This window comes from Balaenoptera musculus, chromosome 4 (assembly GCF_009873245.2).
Source record: "Balaenoptera musculus isolate JJ_BM4_2016_0621 chromosome 4, mBalMus1.pri.v3, whole genome shotgun sequence".
NCBI classification, from domain to species: Eukaryota; Metazoa; Chordata; class Mammalia; order Artiodactyla; family Balaenopteridae; genus Balaenoptera; species Balaenoptera musculus.
This window is the reverse complement of record NC_045788.1, coordinates 48537998-48554271: the sequence shown is the minus strand read 5'-3', so window position 1 is coordinate 48554271 and position 16274 is coordinate 48537998. Positions and strand designations below refer to the sequence as shown.

The 16274-nt window shown below is 43.1% G+C and overlaps 1 protein-coding gene across 1 annotated transcript in view; it reads left to right on the top strand.

Moving 5' to 3' along the window:
* The window catches only part of SLC7A14 (solute carrier family 7 member 14), a 124355-nt gene extending 113796 nt beyond the window's left edge, over positions 1–10559 (top strand). The window contains exon 8 of the mRNA XM_036851374.1: positions 9464–10559. Within this exon, the coding sequence (XP_036707269.1) occupies positions 9464–9786 (323 nt within the window). The 3' untranslated portion in view covers positions 9787–10559. The remainder of the gene's footprint in view (positions 1–9463) is intronic.
* Positions 10560–16274: the final 5715 nt, after the last annotated feature.

Sequence of the window (16274 nt, the reverse complement as noted above, 5' to 3'; positions counted from 1 at the left end):
TTGTTCTAGTTCTGTGAAAAATGCCGTTGGTAATTTGATAGCAATTGCATTGAATCTGTAGATTGCTTTGGGTAGTATAGTCATTTTCACAATGTTGATTCTTCCAATCCAAGAACATGGTATATCTTTCCATCTGTTTGTGTCATCTTTGATTTCTTTCATCAGTATCATAGTTTTTTGCATACAGGTCTTTTGCCTCCTTAGGTAGGTTTACTCCTAGGTATTTTATTCTTTTGTTGCAGTGGTAAATGGGATTGTTTCCTTAATTTCTCTTTCTGAATTTTCATTTTCAATGTATAGGAGTGCAAGAGATTTCTGTGTATTAATTTTGTGTCCTGTGAGTTTATTAAGTTCATTGATTAGCTCTAGTGGTTTTCTGGTGACATCTTTAGGATTTTCTATATATAGTATAATGTCATCTACAAACAGTGACAGTTTTACTTCTTCTTCGCCAGTTTGGATTCCTTTTATTTCTTTTTCTTCTGTGATTGCCGTGGCTAGGACTTCCAAAACTATGTTGAATAATAGTGGCGAGAGTGGATAGCCTAGTCTTGTTCCTGATTTTAGAGGAAATGCTTTCAGTTTTTCACCATTGAGAATAATGTTTGCTGTGGGTTCGTCATACGTGGCCTATATTATGTTGAGGTAGGTTCCCTCTATGCCCACTTTCTGGAGAGTTTTTATCGTAAATGGGTGTTGAATTTTGTCGAAAGCTTGTTCTGCATCTATTGAGATGATCTTATGGTTTTTATTCTTCAATTTGTTAATATGGTGTATCACATTGATTGATTTGCATATATTGCCTTTGGAGTCAGACAGCCCCAAGTTCAATCACAGCTCTACCACTTCCTTGTGACCTTGGGAAGTTCACTTAACTCCTTTGGGCCTCAGTTTTCTCATCTGTAAAAATGCAGATAATTCTTTTAGCCTTGACCTAGTTGCTGTTTGGGGCTTAAATAATAAAATATCAGAGAAAGCAGTAAGAAATATTATTTTGCTGCCTTTCTTTTAAAAAGCTAGAATGATTCATTGTCTCCCAGACTAGCTATCACATGCCAAAGTACAACATGAACCTGTTCTGACTCAGGCTGCCTTCCCAGTTATGAGGCAGAAGAAAACTCCCAGAGAATCTTTTGTAATCTTGCTGATAGCACAAACTTCAAACTAGCTCCAGAAACTGATACTCCTTGGCATGTGAGGATGCCACCCTGCAGCTTGGGCTGGCCAGACAGAGGGCAATGAAGCCTGCAGTTTAAGAAGCACCCAACTGCTAGCTATTAACTGCTTTGATATCATGATCTTTGAAGGCTGGAATATAAGTAAGTTTCACCTAGAACAAAGATTCTCAACCTTGACTACACAACAGAATCGTGAGAGTTGCTTCTGAAACATTCTATGACCAGGATCCCCTCACAGAGATGTTCTGATTCAATTGGTCTGGTATGGCCAAATATTGGGTATTTTTAAAGCTCTCTTAGGTAATTTTAATGTGCAGCCAGGTTTACAATGATCTAGAACAGTGGTTCTCAAAGTGTGGTCCCAGACCAGCAGCATCAATATTATGTGGAAACTAGTTAGAAATGCAATTTCAGAGCCCATCCCAGACCTACAGACAGAATCAGAATCTCTGAGGGCAATTTAGATTTTAACAAGCCCCCCAGGTAATTCTGATGCATGCTCAAATTTGAGAGCCACTGATCTAGAGAGAAGAATAAGAAGGGCAGATAATTTAATTACAAAACTCCCTATTTTTGGATATATAAAGTATATCCATCCCACAACCCCAAATTGGCTTGTAAATTTTTTAACTATCTTGTAGAATAAATATCCCATCTCTAAACATCTGAGCCTCCAAAATGCCAGATTATTCTTCTTAATCTCTCTATTCATAATATAAGTTTCCTGGGGAGGATAGTAGAGAGATTTCTAAATGGAGCTTAAGAAACTTCTGCTACTTTTTAAAAAGATTTACATGGTTAGGCTGAGTCATAAGTTGATAATCTTCTTAAACACATTTTTTTATCCAAATTTCTCTAAATGAATCTTAATTACAGCATTTTTGTGACAATGTTTTGCTAAGCTTTTGACCTTGAGAAGAGCACAATTCACAGCGAGAAACGAGGCACGGTCCTAACTAGACACCCAGCACTTGTTTATCTTCCTTTTGACAAGAGAAATAACACAAATAGCAAATGTTTAATAATCCCCAACAAAATGAACACAAAGCGGCCTTCATCTACCTTTTCTCTTCGATGATGCAGTTTTGTAAAGGAATACCTCAGGGGTTGGGCAGAGGTTCAGGGAATATGAAACTAGGAGGGACCAGTAAGAACACTATACAATGGTATTTTCCAGGCATGTGTCAGGTCTACTGGTCCCTGTGGGCCTTTACTGTAAATGAATCATCTGTTAGACCAGCTGTGGGCGCCCTTACTCTGGAGTCTGTCAAGTTTTCACCTGGAATTTTTTCAGTCCCTCTGAGGAAAACAAATTACCGTCTATAGCTTTAGAGAACAGATAGGACTTGTGATTTGAGCAATGGACCTCATAAATCCTGTACTAAACCATCACTATCCCAAAGAGAAGGCATACTTTACGGTCTTTGCCTGAGCTCTCATCCAAAATCCTATTGGAAACTGACCCAAAGCAGCCACTGTGATGAAGGGAAGAGGAGGGAGAGAAGGGGGCCATGAATTCGACCTGAGAGGGCACCAAGATAAACAAATTCCTGATGATATGTCCCGTAAATAAGTTTGAAATTCTCCTTGTAGGAAACAAGAAAACAACTGGCAGCTTCACCATCAAAATCATGCTCAGAAGAGCAACAAAAATCATGGAGGCCAGAGTGAGGATGGCCACAGGGCCAGGGTGATTCCAAGAGGGAGGGAGGGAGGAGGTGAATCGTTCAGCAGCTGAGGCTGCCTGCTGGCAGAGGTGCTGGGCTACACAGGGAGACACCTGGCTGAGAATGAAGGGAGAGGAGACCATGGCAGTGGAAGGCTCTGGAGCGGGTGTGTGCCGTGCACCCTTAACAGACAGCGCTGTGAAAGAGTGTGTGATGGGCTTCTTTCCCTCAGCATTACATTTGTGAGATTCATCCGACCTGTGCTTGTAGTTTTAGTTCATTTAGTTCATTCTCCTTGCTGTCTAGCATTCCACTGTGTTGATATACCACAATGTATTTATCCATCCCGGTGTCCATAGATATTTAGCATGTTTCCAGTCAGGGCTGTTAGGAGCAGAGCTGCTACAAACATTCTTGTACATGTTTTCAGTGGACACACAGACATATTTCCCTTGGGGTTCTGTTGAGTTAGAGGTGGAACTGCAGGCTTGGATTACTGGTCTTCTTAATATGTCTTTAAACAAGATTGCATTCTGTCTCACAGCCATTATACTCAACAAATAACATGAGGGTCTCCAGCTCCATTTTGCAGGTGGGAAACTGAGGCATAAAGAATGCGACTTTATGTTAGATCAGCTGCAGGGCCAGAAGAGAAGCTCCCCGGGTCCCCATTCCATCCTGAGCCTGCTCTTCCTGGCCACACCATATTAAACAAAACTTACTGTTATTTCAATCAACAGGGCTTGTGAGTATTTAAAAAATAACCAGCAAAGTGGGAGCTGGTGGGGATTGTGCTGGATGGGAGGCCACCTTCTCATTACCATCTTCATTTCTGCATTGGCAAGTGTCTGTTTTGGAAAGCTGATCCCAGAGCAGTAAAAATAAAAAAGCCTCCGGGCATAACAAAGCGCATCGTTATCTTCAGCGGGCAGAGCTTCCTGCTGGAAATCGTGCCCCAGGAAGAGGCTGCTCCACCCAGCCTGAGGTCAGGTGGCCCACCTCTTTTGGCCCTGAGCGTGGAGCCATGTTCAGAGGACAGGAAGCTCCTGGGGGACTCCAGAGGTCAGGGACCTTCTTCATAACCTGAGCTTGTTCCCGCAGGATTGGAAATCTGTCTAGAGCCAGGTCACCCAGGCTCTTTTCAGCATTGAGTTTTTGTTCGGCATTTCTCCCATATGATTCAGAGGACCCCCTACCCCTACCCCTCTCACTTGTAGGTTTGAGGTCATTTGCTTAATTTGCACAGGATGGACCGAGACAAGTGGAGTAAGTAGGTGTTTTGCCAGCTGACACTGAGGTGCCCTGAACTCGTGAAGGCAACTTGGCGTCCCGAAAAGCTCTCTGGAGGCCCCTGGGTAGGATGGGAGCAGCCCTCCATTTAGACTCAAGAGATGTGAGTTGTGGTGCCACTTCAATCCCTGCATATTGCACACTTCTTAACTTCTCTGGGATGATGGACGAGGAAGTGTGTTTGTATAAAGGGCCTTCTGATCACAAGGTATTCTGTTACATAAAGAAAGCCCGTTCAGTTGCTGAAGGCATGATTCTTCATCTTGTCTAGCCCGAACCTCTCAGGCTAGACAAGATGAAGACGATACGGCAGGCATATTCCCCACCCGGGAACTTCTGTCCGGAAAAGAAGCCAGAGCCTCCCTTTGAATACGTCCCTTCAGCGCAAACAGCCTCTCACGGGACTCACTGCCATTACTGGGTGCCCAGGACAGCCGTGTCTGCTGTTAAAATATTGCAACACGTCTGTGCCGGCTGCTAACTAGTCAATGCCTTGCGTGCTTCCTCCCCTCCACGATCCAGCAACTAAAACGATAACTCCAGCCCAGCAGGGGGGCCTCCAAGACCCTGCTGCAACACAAAAGCTGATTCCCTTCTGATTTTAAACATCACACCTGCCTTTCATTCATTCAGATATCAGATGTATAACTACAAAGCAGTGGATCTAAGTTTTTATGGAACTGGAGAACTAAGTACCCAAATAGAATACGTAATACTATTTATCAATCAGCCATCGTATTCTTGAGGCTTGCTTCCAAATGACTTCTGGCTTATGCTAAAAGCAAATCTACTTTCAAAAGATAAAACTTTGCCATCTGTAAGGGTTTACAAAAGAGTAAACCCAATCCCAGTGACAACCTAAATGACAGGACCCAAAAACTATTTCAAGCAATGACAGCATCACTGGAATAAGTATATAGCTTCAAAAAGTTAAGAGTTTATCCAAACATAATAATTTGGGGAAATTTTAATGCTGCTGGATATCAGAGGATATTAAGGAATTTTTTTAATAAATTTCTTTTTTTTAATAAATTTATTTCTTTATGTATTTTTGGCTGCATTGGGTCTTCGTTGCTGCACGCGGGCTTTCTTTTTAGTCGTGGCGAGCGGGGGCTACTCTTTGCTGCGGTGCGCGGGCTTCACATTGCGGTGGCTTCTCTTGTTGCGGAGCACGGGCTCTAGGCACACGGGCTTCAGTAGTTGTGGCATGAGGGCTTCAGTAGCTGTGGCCCGCGGGCTCTAGAGCACAGGCTCAGTAGTTGTGGTTCACGGGCTTAGTTGCTCCGCGGCATATGGGATCTTCCCGGACAAGGGCCCCATGTCCCCTGAATTGGTAGGCGGATTCTCAACCACTGCACCACCAGGGAAGCTCGATATTAAGGAATTATTATCAGTTTTTAGATGTGATAATGATACTAAGTTAAGGTTTTTGAAGGAGTCTATTTTACAGATACATACTGAAACATTTACAGATGAAACAGGATGAAAGGGATTTGTTTCAAAATAATCTAAAGAGAAAGTGGTAGGGGAGTGGGTGTCGGGAGGGAGCGGGCTAGCGATGAACACATAGGCTTTTTTATACTATTCTCTCCACTTCTTTATGTTTTAAATTCTTCAAAAGTAAAGTTCAGCAAAATTGTTTCCAATCAGTCTATACCTCCCAGCCACCCCTGGTAGGTGGGAGAAATAGCAATTGGAAGCAGCCTGGATTAGGACATGGAGGACCCGGAAGGATCCACAGTCCGAACACTATCTCAACACCGACTGTGTAGCTGTGGAAAGTCCTGTATTTCGTCTTGTGCCGCAGTTTCCTGTCTGTGAAACGCACATAACCTTAACCTACACACACACACACACACACACACACACACACCCCATTCTGAAACAGGCCAGGAGGAGTCTAAACAAGACAGCATTTGTAGAACAGTTTGCGTTCCTTGGGAGAAAGGTGTGACATAAAGGATGCATCACTGTAGGACCTCAGCACCCAGAGGGGTTGTGTGAAGTTTTGTTCAGATGATTCAGGATTCCCAGAAGCTCCCCACAGATTTTTCAGAAACGACCTCATGCTTCGTTCTCTAAGCCAACTGAAAAAAGGAGCAGAAACAAAACACCCTGCTTCTACACAGGAGGCTTTTAGCAGCTCTGTTTACTCCTCCAACACAAAGCCCTTGTTTATGTGTGACAGATGGTAATACATGTTTCTCTCTTCTCTCCACCCCCGCTCATTTGTTCCCCTCTGTTCCTTTGTCCCCCTCCATTCTTCCTTTTCTCCAGTCCTTCTCTGCCTCACACCACTTTTCCTGAACTGATTCAAGGGCCAGGGAGAAGGATAAAGGCAGACAGAACGCCAAGCCCTAGGAGAACGCATTTGCCCAAGTCAGCTATTCATGCTGTCAGGCCGATGCACACAGTCGATTCTTGGTTCACAGCACTCATATTTGAAATGTATTTTTGAAGACAGAGTGACACACCTTTGAAACTGTAGGGGGCTCAGAACAAACATTAGAAGGCCCATAAATATTTATGTGGTAGGTTTCCATGGATTGCTTTCCCAAAGTAATCACAGACGACACATTCGCGTACTAACACATACACACACACACACACACACACACACACACATCTATACTCGTGTTCCTTCCAGGCCCAGCCACTCCCCAGATAGAACCTAACCTTGTACTGAATATTTTTGCACTAGGCACAGTCTATAACGCAGCAGGGGAGGGGGTGTGAAGGGCTGAATAAGCTAGAGCCTTCTCTCTACCCTCATGGAATGCTGCTGCTGTCCCTCACAGACCCAGGCAAGTGACTTAGTCGTTCCCAGCCTCCATTTCTTCATCTGTAAAATTAAGGTATTCAAATAGGTAAATGACATAGACTCTTTTCCAGCTCTAAATATCTATGATTCTATGAGTAATCACACCAAGGCTCCCAGAGAATTCCCATAAACCGATCTACCTGACACCCCAATACTTGGTGGGGACAGGGGAAGGTTTGTCAGAATAGATGTCAAACCAGTGCTCGAATGATGACCCGTAGAGTACAGAAGAGAGAAGCTAGGGGCAAAGGGGGAAAGAAAAAATGGTAGTAAGTTTAGTAGGGAAATAACATGCTTATAAATAGGATCCGAGAAGGGGATCAAAGAGGAAAGAATTGATGTAATAGATACCAAGCTGAAGGAGAAGGCAGCTTTGGCACCTGCCTGTATGTCTAAGAGAAAAGATAGCAAGAAAGAAAAATTGGGCATACGGAGGTGTGTGCCTGACGATAAACTCAGTCTCCTGAAACAAACACGCTTCCAACAGAGGCATTCTCCAAGAAGCAGCATGCTGGCCCTTTTAAAAGAGGCCTCAGTTTGGTGCCTTGTTCTACACAAGGATAATAACTATCCCCCATGGCCACACCCACCCCCAGACAAGAAAGAGTAAAGATCCATGCTCAGAAAAAATGAAGTCGCTATTTGAGTATAGCTACGTCTGCAAATGATTAACTCCAGGATTTATTACCAATTAGGACTATAAATCTCTGCTTACTTTGGCTCCTGTAAAGTTGATTTCACTGGGGGATGGGGGGGAGAGAAATCCAAGCTTAAAAAGACACACTGCAAATTCAAAAGGAAGCAGGATACCTCAAGCACCAGAGCGGAAAGCAGACTTCACCTTGTGGTTCTAAGCAAACAGCCCAGCAGATGCCCACAGAGTTAGCAAAGTCAAAGAGACTAGTGCCACCGAGAAGAGGGCGTTGGGGCCTGGAAGGAGGGTGCATAACCGAGGGGCCCCCAGCAGCCAGGCCACAAAATGGCCAAAGTTGGCAGCGAAGCATGCGCATCAGGAGTTGTTTTTTTGTTTGTTTTTTTTTCTGGCCACGCCCCACGCAGTTTGTGGGATCTTAGTTCCCTGACCAGGGATCGAACCCGGGCCCGTGACAGTGAAAGTGCAGAGTCCTAACCACTGGACCGCCAGGGAATTCCCACATCAGGAGCTTTAATGTTCCTGATCTCAGGGGTTCTCAGCCTTGGCTGACCACTGGAATCACCTGTGAAGCTTAAAAAACACCTATGCTTGGGTCACACTGCAGACCAATTAAATCAGAATCTCTAGAGGGTGAGGCTCAGGTATCAGGATCGTGCAAAAACTCCCCAGGTGACCCTCCAGGTGCAGCCAGGGTTGAGAACCACTGCTTATCTCGTTTCCTACTCACAGCAACCCCAAGGTATAGGTACAATACTCTCATGGTTTCATAGAAGAGAAAGCTGAGGCACAAAGAGGCTCAGTAACTGGTCCAGGGTTACACAGCTAATAGTGACAGAGGCCTGATTTGAACCCAGACCTCACACTCTTAACCATCATGCCCCATGGCCTCCAAGGTTATGGTTCTCAGCGTTCCAGGCCCTGAGCCTTCGTGGGCTTTTCAAGGTAGAAAATGGGGCCTCTCAAACTATTTTCATATATCTTTTCTTAAAAATTCTAATAGAAATGAAACATTAGCCCATATTAATGCTACGTGTTAACTAGGAAGGCAGGTTTCTTTCCTTTGCTTGGAATGAGAAGGTTGCACTGGACACTGCATGCTTATCAGGAGTTCTCATTCATTCCTTCAACAAACATTAAGTGCCAGTTTTCTGCAGAGTCTATAAAATAGAACCACCCTGGGCAGATAAGCACACAACAGATATTCTAAGGGCCGAAACAGGGGCATGCACTAGACACCGTGAGAGTCCACAAAGGAAAGTGGACAGCTGAGTGGCAGTAATGTATTATGACTTTGGTGAGTGAAAAATGGCAAACTAAATCGTAGGATCATATATGCATGTTGCTACGTGGTGAAATAAAAGATGGAGTCCCTAAGTGCAGGTATGGGATAATAAGATGCTATGAGAAGGTTGGGAATACACTGCTGGTGATCCGTAACTATTTAATCCAGAGTAGAAAATGCAAATTCCTGGCTAGCACCTACTTGAGTACAGTGAGCTAGATGTCAACAGGGGAGGGGGGACTGAGGTGACCTCAAGAGCCCCTATCCTAACTAAAGACGCAGTCAGTTCTCACCTCCAGCCAAACGTCTCCATATCGGAATGTGGGTACAGCGTTGTCAGTCCTTCTGACTTTTTTAGGGGAAGCTGTAAATATGGGTTGCTTAATGCAAGATCTCCCAATTTTTAAATGGCATCTAATTCGAGTCTTTTCAATACACTGTGTAGACCAAAGAAAACACATCCAGCACCAGCTCTGCTTTCACGATTGAGAGTGAGCTCCCTGCCTGACCCGTGGATCCCAAAGCAACTGCTTTTATCCCACCTGTGCTTCCCCCCCCTCCCACCTACAGGTATGCTCATTTATTTTGGGTACGGCATCTGGAACAGCACCCTGGAAATCAGCGCCCGAGAAGAAGCCCTGCACCAAAGCACGTACCAGCGTTACGACGTGGACGACCCCTTCTCAGTGGAGGAAGGTTTCTCCTATGCCACAGAGGGCGAGAGCCAGGAGAACTGGGGCGGGCCTGCCGAAGACAAAGGCTTCTATTACCAGCAGATGTCAGATGCACAGGCAAACACCCAGACGAGTAGCAAGGCGAAGAGCAAAAGCAAACACAAACAGAACTCAGAGGCCCTGATTGCCAATGATGAGTTAGATTACTCTCCAGAGTAGGAGCAAACACGCAAGAAATGTGTAGAAATGACGGTGATTTATTTTCAGTAACTTAACCTGTGGGCTAGAAGGTGGAAACGTCTTTGGCTCTCATTTCAAAAACCCAGGCTTCCCCAAAGTCAGTCCCCAGTCATAGCCTGTCATCTGCCAGTTCTGCTCTTCAGGATAGTTCTGTCCAAGGGCTTAACCCAGGTCCCATAGCTGGTCCCCTTGTAAAAAACAAAAACAAAAAACAAAAAAACTAAACAAGAAGCTACAAGAAGTTCTATCTTAGGTGCAACCATCAGAGCTGATGGCAGCAAACGTTTCCCAGGCCTTTGCTTTGCTGGTTGAATCTTTTCGCTTCTTACTAAGGCCCCAAGAAGCAGGGAGTAAACTTCTTGGACCACACTGAGGCTGCAGCTCCTCCTGGAGATGTGCCAAAGCAGGCAGGGGTGGGCACAAGGCAGCATTTCAACCACCTGAGACCACAAGGGCAAAGCTCTGTTCTCAGCATGCTGGGCTGAGAGCTGCTCCCTGAGGCCAGGCGGCAAGTGGCACTTCCTCAGCAAGCCACATTTTGTCCTGAAATCTCACAAAAACAAATTCATGGGGATGCATGCCTCTTGTTCTTCGCCAAGGTTCTCACAATCTCCCAACTAGAACTTTAGGACACAGCAAAGGTCAGGGACTCTGAGACCATGACCCCAAAGATTTCAGACTCACCATAAAGCAGTCATGCAGACCCAATAATATGGTGAGAAGCACCATCAAAGCTCTACTTAAATGGCCAGAAAAAAAAAACAACAACAACTGAATAACCATCTCTTGCAGTGAAGGCCAGAAGGGCATTGGCAAAAATTAACTCTCTGTCATGCCTTCTCTTATACCAGACTCTAAGCTCCTGCTGATATGATGAAAGAGGGCAAAGTAGGAGCATGATTTCATGGCACTAATATGCCTTGAAGAAGTAGGCTGTTTGTTTTATGATCAGATAAAAAAGCTTTACAAGGAGAAGTGACCCAGCCACTGAGATCACATTGCAAACTCTACTTCAGATTTCTAAAATTATAAATTCTGTACTTTTCTGAGATATGCAACCACTTGATTGGTGGGTGCTGCTCTGAAAACAAAAATACTGAAGCACAGCTACTTCGTAACTGCATTCCATGAGATCACATTTCACTTCTGAACCTTATTCCTCTGGAGTAGCTCACTTTTAGATGCGTATTTTTCCTTTTATTTCCCTAAGTAGTTTCACTGAAGCCAGAGAAAAATCTGGTAAGGTCTAAATCTGGGCCATAGAGGGGCTCTTAAAGGTATTTTTTCAGAAAGAAGCTGGAAGAGAACATTTGCAACAAGAAAAAAACACATGGTCTCTGCATTCTAGTCCTGGGTTACAGGGCTTCCAACACTGCCTTGAGATGTGCACGCATGTATGTGAAGGCACAATTTGGATCAAGCTAAAATCTTTGTGAGAATTTCCTGAAAGGGAGGCGCAATAGCAAATTCTTTGCTCTCTCTGTCTCCTGGATCTAGAGTTATGCCAAAAGTTTTCCAGAACATCAACTAATGTTTAAGTCTATTCTTTCTTAAAGGTTGAGGTTTGTGCCACCTTGGCATGTTTCAGGATTATAAACAGGAGGCAAAAGCACATTTTTATGCAAAACTAACACTGATCAAGAATGTACCAAGTCTTAAGCAATGCGAATAAAAAGAAATGTAACATCTGCCCTTGGAGGCTCACAGCCCAGGGAACGAGCACCACCAGAGCCTGATAAATGTAGATAAAACAACCAAACCTGACAAGTCCTCTTGGTTGATGCCCTGGGCTTTAACATAATATTTTTTAAAAGATCAACTGAAACTAGTTTTTTAAATAAACTGCATATCCCACCCATAGCCAATGTATGCCATTTAAATTCGAATAATTACTGTTTCCAGATCTTCTTTTTCATTCCTCTATATTAAGTGTTTAGAGCTCTGGTTTCCTGAGGTCATTTTTTCCTTTTAATGCAATGCTTGGCAATGCCATTTTTCTCTCGCCTAAGATTAACCATAAAGATACAGTGCCTGGTGTGTGAAATACACCCTTGGGGATTAAATTCGCTATCAGTAATTTTTGTGAAGACAAAGTTTCGAACTGGTCTTAGGACTCAACAAATCTGCCTAGTTTAAATATGATCTGTTAAACTTGAGACACATCCAGACAGATGGGATGGGGCTGTATTCCTTAAAAGTGTTCAAAGAGAAATATGAATGCAAAAATAACAAAATCTTAACGTGAGTGAAAGAGCTTCCTTTTACTAGTAAGGTGTAGGTATTAGCGTAACCATTGTCTGGTGGCAGACGTATGCAGTTTCTGCAGCATGAGAAGAGAGAAGGCATGCTTTGGTAAACCCCTGTTGGTACTGATTTCTGGAAGGCCTTCTCTCAATCACTCTCATTTCAGGAGTCATTTCTCACCAGTAGCATCTGTATATTTTTTTAAGCTTTGCTCTCGTTATTGCTCTAAAGTTGATCAGTCATTTCACCAGTGACCTTGGCTTTTAAAAAAAATTAGTCAATATGATAGAAAAAGTTTTTCAAGATAAATAGACATGTTTTTCCCTCATGCTTCCCAGCCTCTGTGCAACAGTCCTAGATTTCACAATGCAGTTTTCAAATACCATTAGCCACTAGAATGATTATAGTAGCGTTTCCTAATTAATTTTCTTAAGACCATATTTGTGGGACCACGTTATAAGTTAAGATCACCCTCTAATTACCTCAGAAACTTAGCCCCTTGAACAGAGTCCAAGAAAGACCTATATTTTACTGAATCCTCTGTAGCAAGAGCTCTTTCAGTGAGATTTCATCATGTGGATTTATGATTTGGAGGCAATTACCTGATTTTTTTTAATTGTATGCTCTTTATTAGCACTCTGCTTCATTTCAAGAGGATTTCAGGTGGCTATAAAAATACATATAATACAAAAAGATTAAGTGAGGAACTGAGGCAAATAAAAATAGAAGTAGAAAGGATAAGACAAGGCTAGACGTGTATTTAGTGCACAAATGCAGAACCTTGACATGCATTGCTAGATCTGCCAATGAGGAGGCAACTTAGGAAATAATGGAATTGTTGGTAATGACAACAAGAAGTATTCCTGGATGATAAGAATAAATCCTTCCCCATGAGGGCAGAGAATTGCAATACCACAGATCACTGAAACCCACAGATAAGCTTCAGAGCTAGATTTTACCAACTACATGTGCCTGGCATATAGTGGATGTTCAATAAATATCTGATGATCAGATGGATGGGTGGATGGATGAATGAAAGGAAAAGGAAATATCATTTATTCAACAATTTTTTGTGGAGAGCTTATTATGTGCTGTAGGGGTTCAAATATCGAAGAGACCTCCCTCCACTGGAAAGATCATAGAGAATGCAGCCCTTGTGTTGAGCCTTGTGGGATGGGGAGAATTTTGCCAGGTAGAAATGAGGGAGATGCCTGCCAGATGCAGGATCAGCGTGAGTAAGGTGTAGACTGTGGCTAACAGCTGTCTCCTGACTAATAATTTCTACTGTGCCTCCTTCAAGGGAAAGCAAGAAGCTAGTTTGACAGGAGCACATGATTTGTATTTAGAACTATAGGAAATTATGCTGAGAAGGCAAGTCAGGGCTCACGCACAGATAGACGTGAATGTTGAACTGAGCTGGCTGGCTCTCCTTGGGTGAGGAAATGATGAACGTATGAATCAGGGAAGGCTGGACTTTAAGAAGCTGGGGCAGTGGCTTCATCTGCCTAGCAAGGAGCTAATAAATTACATACACACTCCCAAGTTGATTTAACATACCTAAAGGGGGAAAATATCCATACTTAAAACAATGTATGATTCTTCCTTTGAAATCCTGTCTGATTTCATCAACTTAGGAGAAGTATAGTCATTTAACATGTGGACAGACAACACAAAGTTATTCCCAGCCACTTTAAATTTTCAACAGTAAATTTAAACAACCAAACCTAACAACATTTTATATCTATCTAACCTGAACAGTAAAACCGCAGCTCAAGATTTTACTCGACTTGAGTGTAAAGCCACTTTGTGAAAGGAAAGGAATGATAGAATTAGGTCAAGAATCCAGTTCTACTTCTTAGTAACAAACTAATAGCTAATCAAATGTCAACATAATGGTCATGATGAGCCTCTTTAATGAACAGGGGGGGAAAGGTTGTTGAATTTAATAATCCATCTTTCTCTAGAACCTGTGGGTTGGTCAGGATATAAACCTAGTAATATTGGGGAAACAAACCACAAACTCCTTCAAAGAAATGTCTTTCCCCCATTCTGAAAAGAGTTGATGAGCTTGAACTCCTTTACATCCCACTTTTAAATCTACTTTACAAGGGGCCACCTCTTCTCCGCATTATGAAGAGAAGCTACAGGAGTTTGAGAATCTGTCTAAAAGACTAGAGGAAATTGCTGTCCCCTTTCCCACTAGATTTTAGCAGGGCCGAGATGTCAGTGGAAGCCCACTGAGGGTCACCCACACGTTTACTAATTCTGTGTCTCAGATTAGAATGTCTTGTTGGGTGGAGATGTCAGAATGTGTCTGAAGCCACAGCTGGGGTCAACTCACCGAGTCCTGGCGGCAATTAACAGTCCACGCTGGGATTTAAGCCCTCGGGCTAGTGCGCACTCCGAAGACCAGCTTAACTTCTTATGCTGGAGGAAAGGGCGGAGCAAATTCGCCGCCCTCCAAATTCGCCGCCCTCCAAATTCGCCTCGTGGCATTCGCACTCCATGGCGTTTAGAACAAGACTTGTCCAGGAAGGTTTTTCTATCTCAAATTTCCACGGAGACTCAGTTTCTCCCATATGCATTCACCTCCCACACGCTGAGGACCCCTTTGCCTACTGGCAAAGAGAGGCGCCAACGGGTAACCAGTGGTGGCGCCGCCGTGAAAGAGCCAATAATGTGTAAGGAAACAACGCGCAAGCGCAGGACAGCATCCCAACGCGCAAGCGCAGGACGGCATTCCAACCCGCAAGTCCCGCCGCAAGCGGGAACTTGGCTGCTGTTTACCCAAAGGAGTTTGTGTTTCTCAATTGGAATGGTGATGGGTAGCAGAAAGCCCCTTTCGTGTACAAATTTGTTAGTCCTGTGTCTACTTTTATTGTCTCTAAGACTTTTGAGGAGAGGCTCTTGTAATTTTTCCCCCCTCAGGAGCAACTTCGTTTCTTAAAGGCTTTCCTCTTCTTGCCCGGCTTGAGTAACTCACTCGTCGTTCTGAAATACTTAGGCACTTGCCTTGTGCCATCACTACTTCTCTAAGAAAATGTTTTCGTTTTTTAGGACTTAAAGCCCAAAGGGGATTAGTGGAAGTTTTGAAGACCATTAAAAGTGAACATATATTCTGTAGCATCAACTAAAATAGTGTTAGAAATCATTAAACAGTATGCTACGTGCATGGAGTTACAAAATTCACATAGGGCCTTCGCAAAGACAGCTTTGGGCTTGAAGTCTTCTGAAGGCAGGTAGCTGTAATTTCTTACTCTATGAGAACGTTTAGTGCATTTTGATACAATAAGGAAAGAAAATGGCTTGATATTAGAACTAGGAAACAGGGGCAGCCTGGATTTTTCCATTAGGGACTCCCTCTGTGGGTTTTTTTTCCCCGTTTTCCTGACATTGACATTGGTGGCATTGACTAACGGGAACTGTGCGTCATGTGAATTTCCCAGGAAGTGCAGACTATGAAGGACTATGTTCATTCTGAGAAGGCCGCTCCTTGTACATCTACTACTAATTGGTCGTGGCAGTTGCAGGTACTTTGTCTCATTCACTCACGCTTCCAGAGGCTAGACTCTACCCTGGAAATCATAAACACCCACCTTCCAAAGCGAAAACACAGTTAATGCTACGATGGCGCATAAATACCTCAACCATCTGGGCTGATAGAAGGGGCTGCAGGTCTTTTAAAGAGCAGCTATAGTCCTCATCCCATATAGGCACACCATCTAACTAGGACTCACATTCTAGCTTTTCTCACTGTGGAAAAGAAACGTTACTGTTTAATTCATATCCAAAGTTATAAATACAGCTTGTAAATTTTACTAACGTGTTTCATTTTTGTTTGGTCCTTGAGAGCTACAACTTGCTTTTTTGCAGATGGTAACTTCTGGTGTTGTTCTCTGCTTTTTTTTTTTTTTTTTTTTCTGGTATGAACTTGCTGTATTTGTTAAAGTTTGTTTTGTGGTTCCTAATTCCCATTGGTGCACTGTACAATGGGGTGTGTAGTGTCATGAAGAAAGAAATAATATGCAGCTATGTTATGAAGTGTGTTTTATTTTTAAATGACTGTGATGTTGACAATATATTGATTTATTAAGACACTAAGGGAAAATTCTAAATTTACCAAAATGTGTATATTTTAATAAATGCATAAAGCTTTATTGTGTGCCTTTAAATTTAAAAATGGGTTTATAAAGAAAGTCAGAAACAAGTGTCTTACTATAAAA